This window comes from Camponotus vicinus, unplaced genomic scaffold, assembly GCF_025532165.1.
Source record: "Camponotus vicinus isolate PSW18456_S1 unplaced genomic scaffold, iyCamVici1.0 SCAF_7, whole genome shotgun sequence".
NCBI lineage: Eukaryota > Metazoa > Arthropoda > Insecta > Hymenoptera > Formicidae > Camponotus > Camponotus vicinus.
Window position 1 is genome coordinate 4,181,267 of NW_028141979.1, and position 18,024 is coordinate 4,199,290.

Sequence of the window (18,024 nt, forward strand, 5' to 3'; positions counted from 1 at the left end):
GCACATTGTAGGTCTTATATATCTATCGTTATTTATCTGTATTTATCATAAATCTTCTTGTCACGAGCCAGTATCGAGAAAAATGCTTCGTCGTTCTATTCACTCAATCACTGTAGCTGGCATCTGAGAAGAACGATGGCCATTCGGAGAAGAGAGCTTACCATCTTTTATTCTTCATCTTTTTGCTCTATCAATCCGCACTCGAATTTAACCCCTTGTGTAATCGATCGTCCATTAGATTGAAAGAGATTTTGCATGCGAATATATTTTTCCAAAATTTCCATCGGTAGATATTTTTACAATTTTTCGAGAACAATTTTTGATTCAAGCATCGGCATTACTTTTCGTACAGAATGTTATTAATATTTTAATTTATCAGTTCTTATAATTTTGACACATAAGAATTTGATACAAATCAATATCGTAATTCTATGTCGATATCATTAACAATTTATTCATGATTAAAATTTCCAAAATCATTCCAAATGTTCAAATAGTTTGTATTCATTTTTCCTAAATCATTTTTCTCTATCATTTTTAAATTATATTATAAAATGATAAAACGATTAAAATTTTAAAAGCAGCACATTGATACAGACTCTTTTTATACTTGGACGTTTTTGTTAGCGAGTATCTTTTTTAAGTTCCTTGAAAGTGAATCGACATTTACGCTTCTTCGCCTTTCCATCGTATTTTGACATAAAGACGCTGTCGTACGGACGAAACTTTTAATAGAGAGGCTGACACGAACTGGAACAGCGTTGTCGTTGACAAGTCGAAGAGAGCGGCACTCAAGGCGATGAAATTTACTTAGCAAGAGTAACGACATCACTGTCCACTCGGAAAAGGTACTCGACGAACATGGATGCAAGATTCAAAAGCGGCGAGCGGGAGCGAATCAAATATTAGAGAATAGAACAAAATACAAAAGAGAAACAGAGAGAGAGAGAAGTTTGCATTTAAAATGTGCATCCATTCTAACTCATAATGAACATTTATTCAAAATAATTAATAAAACAAAATATTTAAAATAAATATGTTAATAAGTATGTTATTAATAATTTAACTTAAATTTTGAAAAATAATTGTGTTATCATATAAACAAATTTAAATAAATATATAATAAAAGAATTGCGCATTTTATTTCGCTTCTGTTATCTATCACATATTATCATTATTTTTTTTCAATTAAGTCTGTTATTTTAAGATTTTAATATCATTAAATTATGTTCACTGAATTTTATAGTATGGAAAAATTATACTTTGTATCTATTAATAGATTAAGTAATAATCACGTTGTAAAATCAATGAGATACCGTGTCTACTATCTAAGATATATTATAAAGTTCGTCTTTCATCCCTTCTAATATATATGATTTTACCACGTTGAAGGTTTCATAAAATAACGACGATGTATGATACTCATATATGAAACGGGGGAGTACTTTGCAAAAGAATCCCAGAGGAGGAGCTGAAACTCATGTGTAAAAAAACTCATCAAATATGCATTTACGAAAGTTGATGGTCCATCCTCGCTAAAGTGAGCGAGCTGTTTAACAAATTCATTACGCAAAATAAATTTTGTCGATAAATCTCACTATTTGCTTTAATCGTGCATAAAGTTTACAATCACGTTAATATCCTCATGCTCGTAAATTTTCGCGCATATTTTAGTATTCGTTATCGCGCGCGTAGCGAAAATAAAAATTTGCGCCTTCCATTTTCAGAGTGTCTTTAAAGCTGACTCTCAAGTCGACTGGCGTTAAAGTATCGAGATCGTACATCGATTCGTCGGGAGTCGATCTGTCGTAATCGTCTCAACAGGAATGCAACGCAGGTGTATCGTACGGCGAATGCATTTTCCATCACGGCAGTAAACTCCGACGAGTTACGCGATTTTATCTCGGGACTTCCACTTACGAACGTCCATTTGCATCTCACACACGTCTATAAAGAGCACAAGCACACGTATCACATTGCCATCAATTAGGAAGTTTTATCAACGCTTTAGCATAGCATTTCGCAAGCAATATTTTGCAAATTACCCCGCGAATGAAATCGTCAAGTTAAAATGTAGTTATCTCTTTCGAGATAATTCATTTTCATTATTTTAAATTTATAAGAGAGTCATCCTTTTTTAACAATTAAAAGCATTAATTTTGCAAATCACATTTTCCTCCCTCTTGATTTCAGTTATTAAAAAATCGATAATAACTTTTTTCTTTCTGTCCGTTTAATGTGTGTTTGCTGGACTGAAATTATATTGCATTCAAAATGATTTTCGTTGAGAGGATAAGTCTGGCTATTCTATAAAAGTGTTAATGTTAGCTTAGTAAGATAAATCAAGTAGAAGAGAAGAGCGCGAGGCGACAGAATTCAGTTAGTTTGCCAGACTAATGCCATTATTGCCCACTTGGGCGAGTAGAAAAGCCCCGCGTAAGGAGAGACAAGTGATAACTCATGCAAGTCGTCGACCCTAAGGAGAGTCTCCACGGCATTAATATTTGCGCGAATGTCTTAACATGATGAATTAGCGAGATCTTGTTCAGGTTAAATGGCACGTATGTGTACGTTCACTATTTTTTACTATTATGATTAATTATTCTTGCATGATAATGTATTATATTACGAGGTAGATTAAAAATATTTACATATATTGTTTTTCTATATTTTTTTCTACATGTCTTAATAAATGTCTATAATGATATTTATTATAATTTTCTGGCAAAATTATACACGGCATATATTTTTAACATTATTAAAAGTTATAGAGTGGTTCAAGTTTTAGTTCTAGCAAAGTTATCAATAATTTCGTCAAAATTAATAATTAATAAATAATAAATTTATTTAATATTTTTAAATAATGATCATAATTTTTTATGTTATCTCTACAACTTTTGTATTCAACAAATGTTTCGTTTATGTTTCAATATATTTAATACGCCACATAAATTTGTAAAGTGTTGTACAATGAATTTTATATATGCATTTTACACAAAATATGAATTTACAAAACAATTATTTATTTATTATTTAAAGGATTATTTATGCATTACGTTAGTTTAATGTTGCTCAACCGTTTGATGTTGTCCAACGGGAGATATTTGTGCATTATATTATTATTTCACATCTAAAGACAACGCACATTAACAAGCGATGCATAAAACAAAATAATAAAACAATAAAATATCAGTTTGTTTTATATTCCGGGGGAAGCGACTTGCAAAAACTTTACTGCATCCAAAAAGGAACACGACGAGATAAGCATTTATTTCAAGCGAACTTTCTTAAGTAATAAAATGCTTCTTCAGTTTCTTTGCGACGAAGCACTCACATAATTTTCGTCGAGTCCTGTATTAAGAAGCAGGAGAAAATTTAATGGCTTGGTGACTCAAAGAGCTTCTGCAGCTCGAGGCGAGACATTCTCTTAACCTTTGTTTATACTGTTGCGACTTCCACTATATTAAGTGCAGGTCATAAGCGTCCAATGAATAAATGTAACAAAACTTTATTTCATTTCTTATACAATTTTAAAAAACATTACAATACTAAATACTCTCAATATTCTCAATATTTTAAATGTTCTCTCGTTTTAAATATTCTCAACTACTACGTATTTTCGAATTTGGCATAAAAAAAATGTGGTGATTCTCTTTACAATATAACTTTTTTAACATGCGCTCGCGTAAAAAACATTCGTTGCAATTTTCGCAATACAAACGATTCAATTCGTATATTAAGTTATTCCATATTTCTATCGTTTCCAGGGCGGTAGCGAGTCGGAACACGTATATTGCGGAAGTACAATATCGTGTACAGCGCGCAGCCGCGCGTTTCGGAAAACTCGTATCTCACGTACTACTAACACAGTGACGCTTCTCCAGGCGCGGCAGGGTGGGATCATCCCTTACGAGTTTCGCTTATCGCGAAAAGGATTGCCGTGTCCTCTTGCGCGCCACGATGGGACGCGAAGGGGTAGTACCAGTCAACCGCAATCCGAGATAAACCTCGATAGCAGGGTGCACGTAAGGATTTGTAACCGTCTATATATAGTTGCACTCTGCACGGATTTTCGGCGCTATCACTCGCTCCGAGCACCCAAAGAACTTAGTCGATAGCGAGACGAATTGCCGGAAAGTTTCTCTGAAAAGCAAAATCCGGCAGAGATCCAAGAGCTTAGTCACTGTTAGATGTATGAGGAGTAATTGAGATTCCATGATAAAATGAAACAATGCCGTGATTGCGCGAGTTGATAATAAAATTGATATTGTTAAATATCGATTTAAATATATAGGTTAATTATATTTTGATATCCTTTTAATTTGATTATTGAAAAAAATTTACTTTATAATTGCATAATAAATATTAGCTATATTATTGTGAAGAATCAGTGTATTGTTTTTTATATCAGATTATTTTAATTATATATCATATATGTGTACGTGTTATATAAAGTAGGTTTAGAGCATTATTTTAGTTAACATAAAATATATTCCTATTTCCATGAAATCGGCAAATCTACCTTATTTGGAACAGTGAGCATAAATTGAAGTAGGACATTAGTTCTATACATAATAATTTCAGAAATGACACGCGAAAATAAAAAGCACTTTAAAGCATAAATCTGTTATACGTTGAAAAAAGACATTTCCGCCGCTCGTTTCTATTTTCCAACTTCGTCGCATTAAAAATTGTTCACTTTGGATAGCAATTTAGATCGAAAGTAGCTCATACCACTAACTTTTCTATACTTGACAAGGACAAAGAAACAAAAGTAATGTTCAGAGAGTTTAATTCTTTCCATTCTTTCGGTACTTCGAATATTCCTTATCCATTTGCGTAAAAAGTAATTTGTTTAAGGATATAAAATGTTTCAAAATAAGAATGTTTAAAGAGTTTAGAGAGATCTAAATTATATTAAATAATTTTTTTAAACTTTAAAGAAAATTAAAGATATAAATAGCTATTATTTACGCAATTTGAAACTTGCCGATATTAAACACTTTTATCATTTAAATTATAATACATAATTTTCTGTAAAATTATTTTTGGATACAAACTCAATGATTCATCGATAATTCTTTCTAAGTTTTACCTGTATTTTTTAATGTTATTTTTTCACAATTTCTTTAATATTAAGTATTTTATCAAAACTTTAAAGCCTATTAACAAAATAAGATTTCATTAATTGAGAAACATTGTTATTTCTTATTCGAAACGTAATGATTTGACATCTCGATATCGACAGAACTGCCATTTCCAATTTTAAAGCAGTTATCATTGGTTTTGATACCTCTAGCGCGTTTTACTTTTGTATGCAAAGGTTGCAGAGCCTTCGAATTCGACACGTTGATGCAACTCACATGCATTAAGATCCGTGGTTCACGGGATTTTGATGGATATCCGGAAGAGCAAGTAGGGCGTTCCTGGCATCGTTGCGTGTCGCCAAGGATTTATGCCAATCTTTCATGGATTCGGCATTATCTTGACGTTAACGGAATATATCTGGCGCTATTAGCATCAAATCTCCCCTACGTACGTTTCGTAATAAGCTCTTTCGCATTTTAAAAAATGCATTTTCCATCATCCGAATGTTACATGTGAATTGCATTCTATGCGAATATACGTGTGTATGTTTGAAAAATTCTTTGAATGGAAAAATTTTTACCTAAATTTCAAGGGAACAGCATCATAAGTCTACTCTCCGACAATTCTGCGACATCTCGTATATCGCGACTTGAGCCATTATGTCAATTTCAGTCTCCACTTTGTCCGTACGACTGTAGGAAATATGACAATTCGCGCTCGTAAAATCCTCTTTGTCGATTGACGCGAGTAACTTCCGAAAGGCAATGTTCGCTCGAGTGAGCACGAAAAGCAATGTCGTCTGCCAATTCTATAAGAAATAACGATGAGATGATGCATAATGAAACGCGGAGCGTAGGAAAGTTTTCGCGCGTGTGCTTGACGCCCGGATGAAATTGTAAAGCTCAATTTTACGAGCTTTAAAGCCCGATCGGGTGTAACTATGGCCTCAATATGGGATAGTAGTTATTTTCCGAACCGTGACGGAGCTTTAGCGCCGCTCTCATTTTTTTTCAAGCTCCCTCTTTCCTCTATTTTCCGTGCAAATTAAATTCGATTATTATTCGGCGCCTTCGCGAAGAATCCCCCCGTATATCATTTTCGTGCTCGAAAAATGGCTTTGTGGGATAAGATACGAAGACAGATAACCGCACACGCGAGAAATTTCTTATTCGCGAAGTTATTTAATGATGAGATTGCCTTTCGTTTTTAAAGAATTATGAGAAAGACGGTCGGGCGTCAATTAAAAACGATTAATCTGATAATAAAATTTACGACACTATAAAAGAGAAGTAAGTAAAATGAATGCTTATGAAATTCTCTACCATAGTAATTGTATTCTTTTCTTCTTTTTTCTCATTTTTAAATTACATTGTGCGCTTATCGTAGTATCTGGAAGCCCAGTTTTTATCTAAGTCTTTAATCTGCATTTGCAATCATAATTAAACATTCGCGTTTTAAACGATTTTTATAAAGAAAACTAGATAAATATTTAAATGAGGTCACGAAAAAGCTACAAAAGAACTTGAATGGAGAGACGTAATTTTAAATTAGCTTATTTGATCACTTGAATAATAATTATTTTAATAGATACAATCCAAGAGTGTTTAAAAATGTCTCTTCATTTATATTTCCAAGACACCTGGACGATCTGATTAGAAAATCCCCGGTATAAGAAGTACCTCGAGTTCGCTATGCTCGTACTCACTATTGTGTAAGAGAGTCCCTGAGGGATAATCTTTCTTGTCACAGGATAATATTTATATGTAGTCATCTTGTGGAATTTACATCTCACTTGATAAATGTTACTTAATTCTTCCTAATGTTACAATTATGAATAAATGTATAATATTTCACTCCCTTTCTCTTTCTTTCTTCTTCATTCGGTTTTCGAAGTAACTAATGTATTTCACTAATAATGTCACTTTTCATATACATGTATAACGAGCGTAAAGAAGGATATAATGATGACCTGAACTTCCTTCGAGGCAAGTTCCATTAAGCGTATTTCCCAATTTTGAGCGCGGATGCGTGACGCGATCGGCGCATTTAGGTGAACCGGTATCTCGATTCGAGAATCGTGCTACGCTCAAATTGGATTCTGTTCCCGCAGGAGCAGCCGGGGTTCGCGGTCGGTGAACGGAAATCTCCTAGCGCTACCTCCGCCTTGCGCGACTACCGGCTGGAATTTCCAATTTAGCTGTCCGGAATAAGCAACCATATTTAGAGCGGATCTCGCATTAAATCGGGAGCATCTTGCGCACTGTTTCTAGGCGAAACGGAGCGGCATCTCCGGCTCGGAGAACATCGCGCGTTTATCGCGGATTGCTACATTATCGCTTTAAATTTTTCGTAACAAGAGGATCCCGAAGGAGTTTCTCCGATAGTTGATATGAGTTTCTTGAAGAAACACATCAAACACGTCAAGTCGCTCGCTAATGTCGACGTTACAACGCGCAGAGTTCAAACCGGTGACGTACCAATCGATATTCCATATTTCCGCAAAAATTTCATTCCGGAGATAGATTCCGGACATGTTCAATTTACGATAAGAGTATTTTCTGCAACTGCTTCCGATAATTCCGGCTTAACTTTGCGATGACGAATATATCGCAAAGGCTCGAGGATATGTATCCACAGAGCCATATCAGATTCGTAGGAGAGCCGCGTGAGTTCTTTCTATCCTTCCATCAAAACTTCACGCTTTACGACTAGCGAAACGAGTTTTTCTCAGAAGTGCTGATATTGCGGGCGTCCTTTATATGAGACACAATCGTCGCAGACAATAGCAAAGTCTCGATTCTGTTCTTCAATTTGAGTATATTCTTTCTTCTTCTTTCGCTTTCTTTCCCTCTTCTTCTGCCCGATTGGCATCGATTCCGGTTTACGAGGATCAATAGGGAATGCCGTATTTACGAGATCGGCATATCTTTATGAAAGATGGACGAAAGACAATCGAGATACTTTCGTAAAATTTTCTCTTGAATCGAAAATATTCGGAACTTCTTGACGAAATTTTTGTAAAAAGCCGATGCGGCGAATATAAATAAAATTCTACCATACAACACACAAATTCCGAATGTATTTGTTTCCTTCTCATAAGTCCACGATTTACGGGGGCTGATCTTCTGAAGCGTTACGTAACTGCGTGGGATAGAAAGCGGCTTGCGTCGATTAATCTAAAGCGCTTGTCAACGTAATGTTCGTACCTTTTTTCCGTATTTTTTTTCTACGAAGAATAAAAAATCGCAATGGTCTGGCCTCGCCGGACTTGTTAGTAACGAGGGAGCGAACAGCAAAGCGACGAAATCGTTATACTTTGGTTTACGACAACTTGCTGTCAACTCTAAAATCCTGGGTCAAGATATAGGGGCGAATCAAGATATAGGGTGGACCACTTGGGTTTGGACCGGGTCCAGGACGATCGCCCTCGCCGCTTTTCTTTCCGCACCATAAAGCTAGTGTCGCGCTTTGCCGCTTTTCTCAAAACCGTAGTCCTCGCACAAGTAACCGCTAGATCTTCCATTACCACAAATCCGTGATTTTTCGTCTTTTTCGAAATCATTCTTTCCTGTTCACACGAACGTCTCGGTAGACAAGAGCGCGAAAATTTCCAGATGACAGCGTAATTTTTGAGTTGAGATTTTCTGATTCTCGTAGCTTTTTTAAATATTTTGACCTTAATTTTAATATCTTTTTATCTATAAATTAACCATAAAATATTTCATAAGCCAATATTCAATTTTCTAGAAGAATTCTAGATAAATTTCTATATTGTCATTTTAGAAGCATATACAGTCTAATAAAAGCATATAATAATTGTAGAATTTTTTAATGTATAAAGGGGAAAAGAAGTGACAATGTCATACTACGCCGCATATAGTGCAGCTATAGTCCGTTTTTCATCATTTTGCTCTTTAATCCTGTCTCTTTGGCTTGGCTGGTTCGAAAAAACAGAGCCGAGAACATATCATGCCGTGGTGGCACGTAAAAATGGTGAGGTAGATAGACTGGCTCGTTAGTTAAACGTCGCCGGTACGAAGCCGGCAAATGCCGTCATTAATATTGAAACGAGGTCCCTTTGAAAAAGGCTACATGCATGCGCGCGTTCTAGCACCTTCAAAAGAGTGTAAATACACACATTCTTGAAATTAATACATTGAAATGACGACGACCGATTGACCGATATATACGCCAAAAGTATTATTCGGAAATAATGAAAATAATATAAGAAAATAAGATTCTCGCGCTTATTTACTTGTATCAGAAATCTTTGATTTTTATTTTGTAAATTACAATGAATTGAATGTGCTATCAATATATTTTATTTGGATAAATTATAATTTGTTTGTCTTTTCGGAGATCATAATTAATTAGAACAACCAAAGTGATCTAAGAAATTGTATAGATCGAATCAATAATTGGTCGAATAAAGTCAAACTTTTTTAGAAAATTAAAAGAAAGAATTAAAAATGTACGAAATATATGTAATACGCAAAGTAAAATTTACAGAAGATAAAAATATTTTAGATATATTATACGTATATGTTAAATCTTTTATATAAAATTATATAGAGGAATATTTTTTTAAGGGAAAACATATACACAATATGATGTAATTGTTTAAAGATGAGAAATATGTAAAGACTCAGATCGTTTTCATAATCACGAGTATTTTCGTGAGAATATCAAGGTTGTCAACACGAAACGTTGATCCGTACTCCTTTCTGATTATACAAAATTCGATTAATAAATCCGTGAATTTAAATATCGTTAATATCACGGATCATCATCATCGTGAAAGACAAACATCAGCTCAACTTATTAGTAGGCGACAAGTTCGAGGATTAGTTTTATCCTCGCTTAGTCTATGGACGATTATGACTTTATAAGTACACACATACACAAACACACACATTAACATACGATCTTCCTGGTTTAAGTATAGACTTTCAAGAGAATAGTTAAATTTGACCAAATTAATTCGTTATATTCCATACATGTCTTAGAATGATTAGAAAAGTTTTTAGATCTTGATTTTAATTAAATAGATAATACTATTAATTCTAAATTATTAGATCAATTTTTTGTGTGTGTGTCATGCAAGGATATTATTTTGAATTTTTCTGGATTCAATGTTAAAATTTTTTGCTTATTTATATACATGTAATATATTGTACTGTTTTAATTAAAAATATAAATTCATCTTTATTCTTTGAAAATTTATTGTATGTTACAGATAATTAGAATATATTAATTTATAGATTAATATTTATTGTTATTGTTTATTAATTTAATATAAAAAATTACTTCGTATATGTATGCACAACTTTAAAGCTACAATAATAAACTACTATCGCATATAAAGGAGAGATTAATTAAAATCATATTTATAAATAATTAAAATAATTAAAGATTCTAAGAAATTTATAAAATTTTACGTAATCTAATAATAATTTCAAATAGTATCTCATTAAAATAACAAATAATGTATGTGGAGATATTTTATCCATATTTGCATTTTTAATATTACTAATATAATTAATATTTTGCTTCAAAATATGAATTTTGCATGTATTATAATATTTTGTTAATTATATTGTTATACATTAACTAATAAATTTGTAATTGATCAAAAGAGAAATTTCTCTTGTTGCATTAAATTATGATAAAATATTTACAAAATAAATACTAAACAAAATCTCGTATTTTAAACAATATTTGATACTATTAATGATAACACATTTGCTTATTCAAATTTATTCTCTTATCATTAACACACATCATGAAAAATAAATAAATATACAGAACATACTTGTTGTGTAACGAAGATAGAAAAGAAAATAGAGAAAGAGAGATAAAGAGCGAAAACAACATATTATTTCATCATTATTAATAAACATATATTGTAGTGTAGGATAAGTGCTTTTAGTCAAAACCTCGTACTTTATATTAATTAATTATATTAATTAATTATTTCGTTGATTACCGATTTTCGTTGATTAAGTTATTATTATCGATAATATTATTATCGGACATTCGAATCGATGTTGTAAATAATTAAAGAAATAGACGTAATATTCATTTTTAGAAATTTAGTATTCCAATCGAATTTCGTTGCTTGGATTTTATCAAACATTAATATATTAATGTACATAACTGAATAATATTAATTCAAATAATATTAATATTTTTTAAATAGTTATACACATGCTATGGTTCATTATTTAATATACGTCTCGTTAAAATCATAAAACTGCCAAACATAGAATCACACCTCGATTATAATCGGCTTTATCGATTGGCAACAGAATGTTGAAACGGATTCTGTAAAAATAGCATTATATGTATATATATGTTTTCTTTTATATAATATCTTTAAAAGATTAATCTTCGATAAATTACCGTGTGATTAAAAATTACAAAATTTGTCCATGTAAGGCGACAATTTAATTTGCTAAACTTTTTTAGGGTAATGAGATTTCTTTCTTGTAGAATATAGAACTTTCTTTTTTCAGGAAAAAAGGATGGATTAAAGTTTAGATTAATTAAGAGAGTACTGAGGCGGATTATTAGCAGCAGATTGTGGCATAAAGTGTCGTCAGCGAAAATGAGGATATACCCCTTGTCAGAATGAGAATGTACACCAGCGAATAAACTCGCTAATGAATTTTATTCGGTTACAAATATAACACCAGATATAATTTTTTGATGCAGTTTTCTTTCACATGGCATATTTTAATTTAATTTAATTTTATTCTTTTCAAAGTTATTAATATGGTATGTACATGCATCTGTGACTTGTCTTAATCTCTATGTATTCAAAATTTAGAATGTTTATGTCAATTAGAACATCGTCGAATTAATTCCAAATGTAGCAGTATGTATATATATTTATAGATATTTATATATTTTTTTCTTTTTCTTTTTTGCTCTTCAATGTTGTAATTTAAAATAATAAAAACATTTTCTTCTTAAAGAAAACAAGAAAATATTAAAAATAAAAATCTGAAACGTATCTTATGTTTTTATTTCAACATTTTTCTTTTTACAATCATGTTATTCATAAGAAAAGTCTCATTTTCGCCGATATTTCTTAGTAAAAACACATTAACGAGAGATGTGCATTAACGAGAAACGTGCTCCGTCATCAGCAATATATGTGCTTGAGATAAGTTTCGGGGTCAAAAAGTAAATCGAGGATGCTTGCTATTTGTTACTTGCCTCATCAGGCCTATTTCCGTGTAATTCGAGATCCCGAGATACGCCCATTGAGCACGCATATATACGTGGACGGGTCAATAAAAGTAAGATGATAGATGATGAAATGAAGAATCATGTTAAGAAGAATTAATAATTTGTATAAACAAATAAATATGGATTCAAAAGTATTTTATTAAAAATTATCGCAAAAATTATGTGCCCAGATAAAAAAAAATCTGCACAAATTTCATAAATATGACATAGCGCATCAAGTTTCTAATGCATTTTTTATGAATCCATAGATATTTATATATCTATTATTTTTTTTACTCAGAAAATATATCATTGAAATTTAAATTTAAAAAATACGAAAAAAATATTAAATTATTTAATTTAAAACTTTATACATTTTGAATCGCGCATTTCTGTCGCTAAATAGTATTCCTCTAATCATAATTCGTCCTTTAGAGATCGAGTGTAATCGACACTTTTTATGATAGGTGAAGATCTGAGAAGTGCACGGTTTAACGTTAAATGTATTTCACGTTAGGGAGAAATGGAACGCATTGTGGAGAGCCAACAGCTGCGGACGATACTTCTACGAGTTGTTACGAGAATTAGCGTCCATTTCGAGAAAGTGGACACGAGAAAGCGCGATTCCAACCCTCATCGTCATTTTTCCTGTTTTTGCTGTAAACGCGGGTGTTGTCGTATCGTCTTTTTACGACCTTCCTCACGGGAGCTATATTAATTGCTACGAAACTTACTGTCGCAAACATGGATTGATGAATCGCCGCCAAGCGTTAATCGATAACGTTGATAGAGTAATAACACGACAAGTAAGAAAATGCGAGTGAAATGGAACAACGGAAACTGTTTTTTTTTTACGATAGAAAATTGTGGAAAATTATTTCTCTACTGCATTTAGTGTCACGAATCACGAATGCATTTTTGTGTCTTAATTATGCTAGTCGATACGCTAATTTCGCAAGCGTGTTATATAAGACTAATTTTCTGTTAAAGGTCTTCGTCTTTTTCACTGCCATCGTGAATTGTGCTCAAGCACTTACCTTATCGAGACGAGTATCATGGCGAATATCAGGTACTTTCCAAGTAACGGCACAACCAAGGACGTTGGCGGAATGATCTCAACGACCAACAGGAAGAATACGTGGAGACTGATGAGAATCGAAATCGAGAGCGTTACCTGGAATTGTGAAATGTTTGTTGAAAATATTTTCTGTATGAAAAATATAAGATAATCATTAGAAATAATCAGATTTATTTATTATATTAATAAAAAAGGTTGCAAATCTTCAATTATTTGCATCTTTCACACATTCTCCTTCACTAATACATAAATCTCCAAAATTCTTTTCAAATTTTTATAAATTTGCATAGAATTTTTTGGTGTGCATTATAGATCACAAATAAGTATTTTTGTAACATAATGTTATATATTTAATAATCAATATGCTCTCGGTCTACAATTAAAAAATATATATATAATAATAAAATATATGACGCAATATTAATAAATTTATTTTTGCATTCATGTATCACGTACAGAAAAAATTTATTTTGTTATGTCGACCATGTTATCTTAAGAGAAGAAAATAAGGAGGTAGTCCAAAGAAGCAGGTAGTCCAAAGACACATGCTACTTTTCTTTCAGGATGTGTCCCTTGACAGGCGACAAATTCTATTTGAAAAAGGCAGGTAAAAGGTCGCGAATAGTCAAGCAGAAAATTCGTATTTATGATTCGCGTAAAGAATGTATGAAGCAGCGAGAGTCGGAAGGATAAACGGGGTTGGGCCTCGTGAGATGAAAGTTGCTCATTTTGACAGAATTTATATGTATCCGTGATCCATTTGTTCTAATAAAACTTGTAAACGAAGAGCATCAAGTACATGTAACATGTTTAGGAGTCTTATTGTATATTGAATAAAATAAATACAAGATAACAAGAGAAAAGCGAAATAATATAAAATAATTTAGATATTTACGTATATTTTTTCCATATTTTTTAAAAGAATATGTGTGATAATTGTAAAATGTAAAAATAATAAATATTCGAACAGGAAAAGAAAAAATGGAGAAGGAGGAAAAGATGATTTTCTCTTCGCTTTCTTTTTTTTCTATTAAAATTTGTCTTTGTTGCATGAAAGGAATATACGTGTATAATCAACAACAAGTGTAACAATAATATAATTTATTAAGTACTTCAAATAACTATGGTCAAAGAGAGTTTATTATCTCTTTTTCTAATTCGTTTTTGATATGATAGAAAATAAACGCCATTTCAACGTCGAACAATTAATGGACACCAAGAGTTTTCGTGTAAAGTGACTATTCGATATATGTACTTTGATGCGTCTTTCTCAGAACATAGCATCTATTGAAGACTACAATGGATACTGAAAGATAGTACACGCGAAGTGTCTACTTCAACTACTAGCTCATGTTGTTCTGTAAAAAGAAATCTGTCTGAAACACGTAAAGAATCTATTCGATAGACGGTAGAAAAATACAGGCTTAACAAATAGTAAAAAAAGAGAAAACACTTGTATAACATCCAGCAAAAGCAAGATGTCTCATAATAAAAAATTTGATGATCCGAACAAAAACAACTCGGTAAACTTCATGTTAAAAGTCTGATCTTCTTTCATCATAGACAAACTTAAAATTCCATTTGTTTTTAAGTTGAAACATTGCTGGTATCAATCTACGACAAATATTAATAAAATGATATTTAAGTTCTTTTAAATAGTTTTTTTTTTTATATTTTCCTATAATAATTTTCACTTATATTTTTGATAAATTATTTATTTATACATTATAAATATGATATAGACTTCAATATCAAAGATTAAAAAGATTAATCTAATTAGAAAAAATTGAATTCTAAATGGTATACGAGATTTTGAAATAGGGTCAAATCCACATTCAAATGGGGATATTTTTTCTCGATTTTTTAATAATTTTGAAGAAATTAAAATATTTAAAATTAAGATTATAATAGCGATGAAAAAAAACATAGATATTATAATAATAAAAAAAAAATTATTTATATTAAAAAGTTAGTTAAATTTTTTAATTGGAAATTAAATGTAATTTTTATACTATATAAATAAAGTTTAGTAACTTCATCAATAAATTGAAATATAAAGAAATAATCAAACAATATCTACAAAGTGTCAATATCAAGCAGCTGCTTCAAACCCAAAATGATGGGTGTTTCTAAAATGAAGGGATAATAAACGAAAAAGAGAGATTAATAAAAAAGTTGTTCCAATAATAACATGAATTCCGTGGAATCTATATCATATTTGTTCCAATAATAACATGAATTCCGTGGAATCTATATCATATTTTTCAACGTTATGCCGGCATTAAATAAAAAATTCAAAGAAGAATGAGGCAAAACTTATGAATTTTTTATTTGCTAAGTTTGATTATTTGTAAGGTGATCGTATTATGAATATATAATGCAAATATCAAACAGGATTAAATCTATTGTAATTATATAATATATATGAAAAATTTTTCGTGAGGGATTCATTGTGCCTGTTGTGGAAGCGTAAGTTAATCAGGTTAACGATTACTTAAACTCTTCTTCCGTGAAACGATCCCCCTGTGTCTGAAAGTTTTATTATATTCTTTTATATTGGGCATATTACGGTTGAAGTGCAAGTTAGAAAGTCAAACATATACTTTCCTAACTATAATAATTTTTTCGACGTTAAGTAAAATTTTAAACACAGTATAGTAATAATAGAAAGAAAGATTTTCTAATAACAAAATTTTTTTCTTCAAAAGTAATAAATGTGCAACATAATAATATTATTATATAGATTTATATTATATAAATATTATATAGATAAATAATATTAAATATTATATAGATTTGATATTATTACAAATTTGCATGCTGTATTAATTGTTAAAATGTTTTAAAATTCTATTCTGATATATTTTTCTCTTTATTACTCTATTATTTTTATTCTTTATTTATTATTTTAATTTTGTCAAAATAAATTTTGAATTTATACAAGAACTTAACACAAAATCATTTTACAATTATTTTAAACAATATTTAAATCTAAGTTTGTAATGTAAAAAGAAATTATTCCGCTATTCTTTTCCGAATGAAAAAATAAAAAGCAAAACTTTTTAATGTGAATTTTGCCCCGATATCGTGATCACATAACTTTTTTCCGGGACACAATGAAATTTGATTGAACGAAATTCACGTGAGATTTGAAATAATGAAAAGTGACAAATGAAAAAGTGGTCTAACTATCATGTCATCGATTTTTTCTTTTTCACGCAATACTCGGTATTTTCATACATAATAAACTTAAAAAATAAATCTGTCTATTAATAACTCAAATCAAAATACAAAAGATATATCTGTACTAGATTTAATGACGAATTTAATTAAAAGTTTATATCTTCGTGTAACTTTGACATTTGCAAAGACAAAAATTGTAGAATAAAATCGATTTGATATCACATAAGTTCTTTGATTCGTTTCTGCAAACTTTTACAAAATCGGAAATCGTTTATCTGTCAATAATATCTGTTATAGAATTGTGGTGTGTAAACTTCAGCGAAATAATTTCCAATAAACAGTCTCTCAACCAGAAAGTATTTACGGACATATAAACATGTAATTATTGGTCTCAATTTTCTTTTTTAATCGAATGCAACAGTCGTGTGGCTTCAATGACGCTTTGCGGCGTTCCAGGATTAATTTACAGCATGGCTAATCGTTACATAAAACCGTCCATTAATGTTACGTCACGTCAGTCAGCCACATAGTGTTTATGTCTCTCGTTCGAAAATTTCACTGGTTGAGGTATAATATTTTATTTAAGTAATTTCCAATTTCACTATTGCTATTTTTGCTTTAAAATGTATATTAATATGTTTTATATAAGTTTCAATTCGTAACAAAATTTGAAACATACAGTATTTATTTTATAATATCTGTGTGTGTAATTAATTATTACGTTTATCGTATAGAAAATTTATTTTAGTGTACATTTGCCATTTAACAATTTTTATGTGATAAAGAAATTTATTTGGTTCTTTTGATAATAAATATTTAGATGTTTTTTAGTTGATAAAATTACGTGATAAATAAATTTTATGGTATAATCAAATGTTTCAATAATATTTGTAATCGTTAATTCCTTTAAATGGTAATCTCTTTTATAGTTTGAATATAAAATGGATCGTTTATTCCTTGTACATTTTCCGCCGAACATTTTACACGGGAGTTTGCTCCGTTCGCTGATAATAAAAAGCAGTTTACATTTTTTTCTAACGATCACAAATGTATAACGCACGATTATCGACGATGGCCCTTATCGAGAATCGAGTCGGTGACTCTTATTGCGAATTGAACGCAACGCGAGCGAACGTTTCATTTTTACTGCGGTCTCGCCATTTGCAATAGCGTCTCGTAGCGATTAATTTAAAGGATCGACCACTGGAGCGCGATAGCGTTTATCGGGCTGCTGCCGTGTCGTCAGTTCCGGCGGCTTTCATCGATGCATTCGGATCGATAGTGCACCCGCGATTACTCTTTCCATCCGACCGCGCCTTTAATTATTGTCGCAACCACTCTTCATCTGACAATTGCACGCGTTCTTGCTGTTATTTCTATCAAACGTTTCAGCAAACGTTTCTGAATCGAGTTTCGTTATGACACAATTATTGTGTGCACGA

At 31.2% G+C, this 18,024-nt stretch overlaps 1 protein-coding gene across 2 annotated transcripts in view; it reads right to left on the reverse strand.

The window, feature by feature from the left end:
- Nachralpha4 (nicotinic acetylcholine receptor alpha4) overlaps positions 1–18,024 on the reverse strand; it is a 222,758-nt gene that overhangs the window by 14,513 nt on the left and 190,221 nt on the right. For both annotated transcript variants that reach the window (XM_083105500.1, XM_083105499.1), the window contains one exon: positions 13,359–13,495. In XM_083105500.1, coding sequence (XP_082961626.1) covers positions 13,359–13,495 — 137 coding nt within the window. The remainder of the gene's footprint in view (positions 1–13,358; positions 13,496–18,024) is intronic.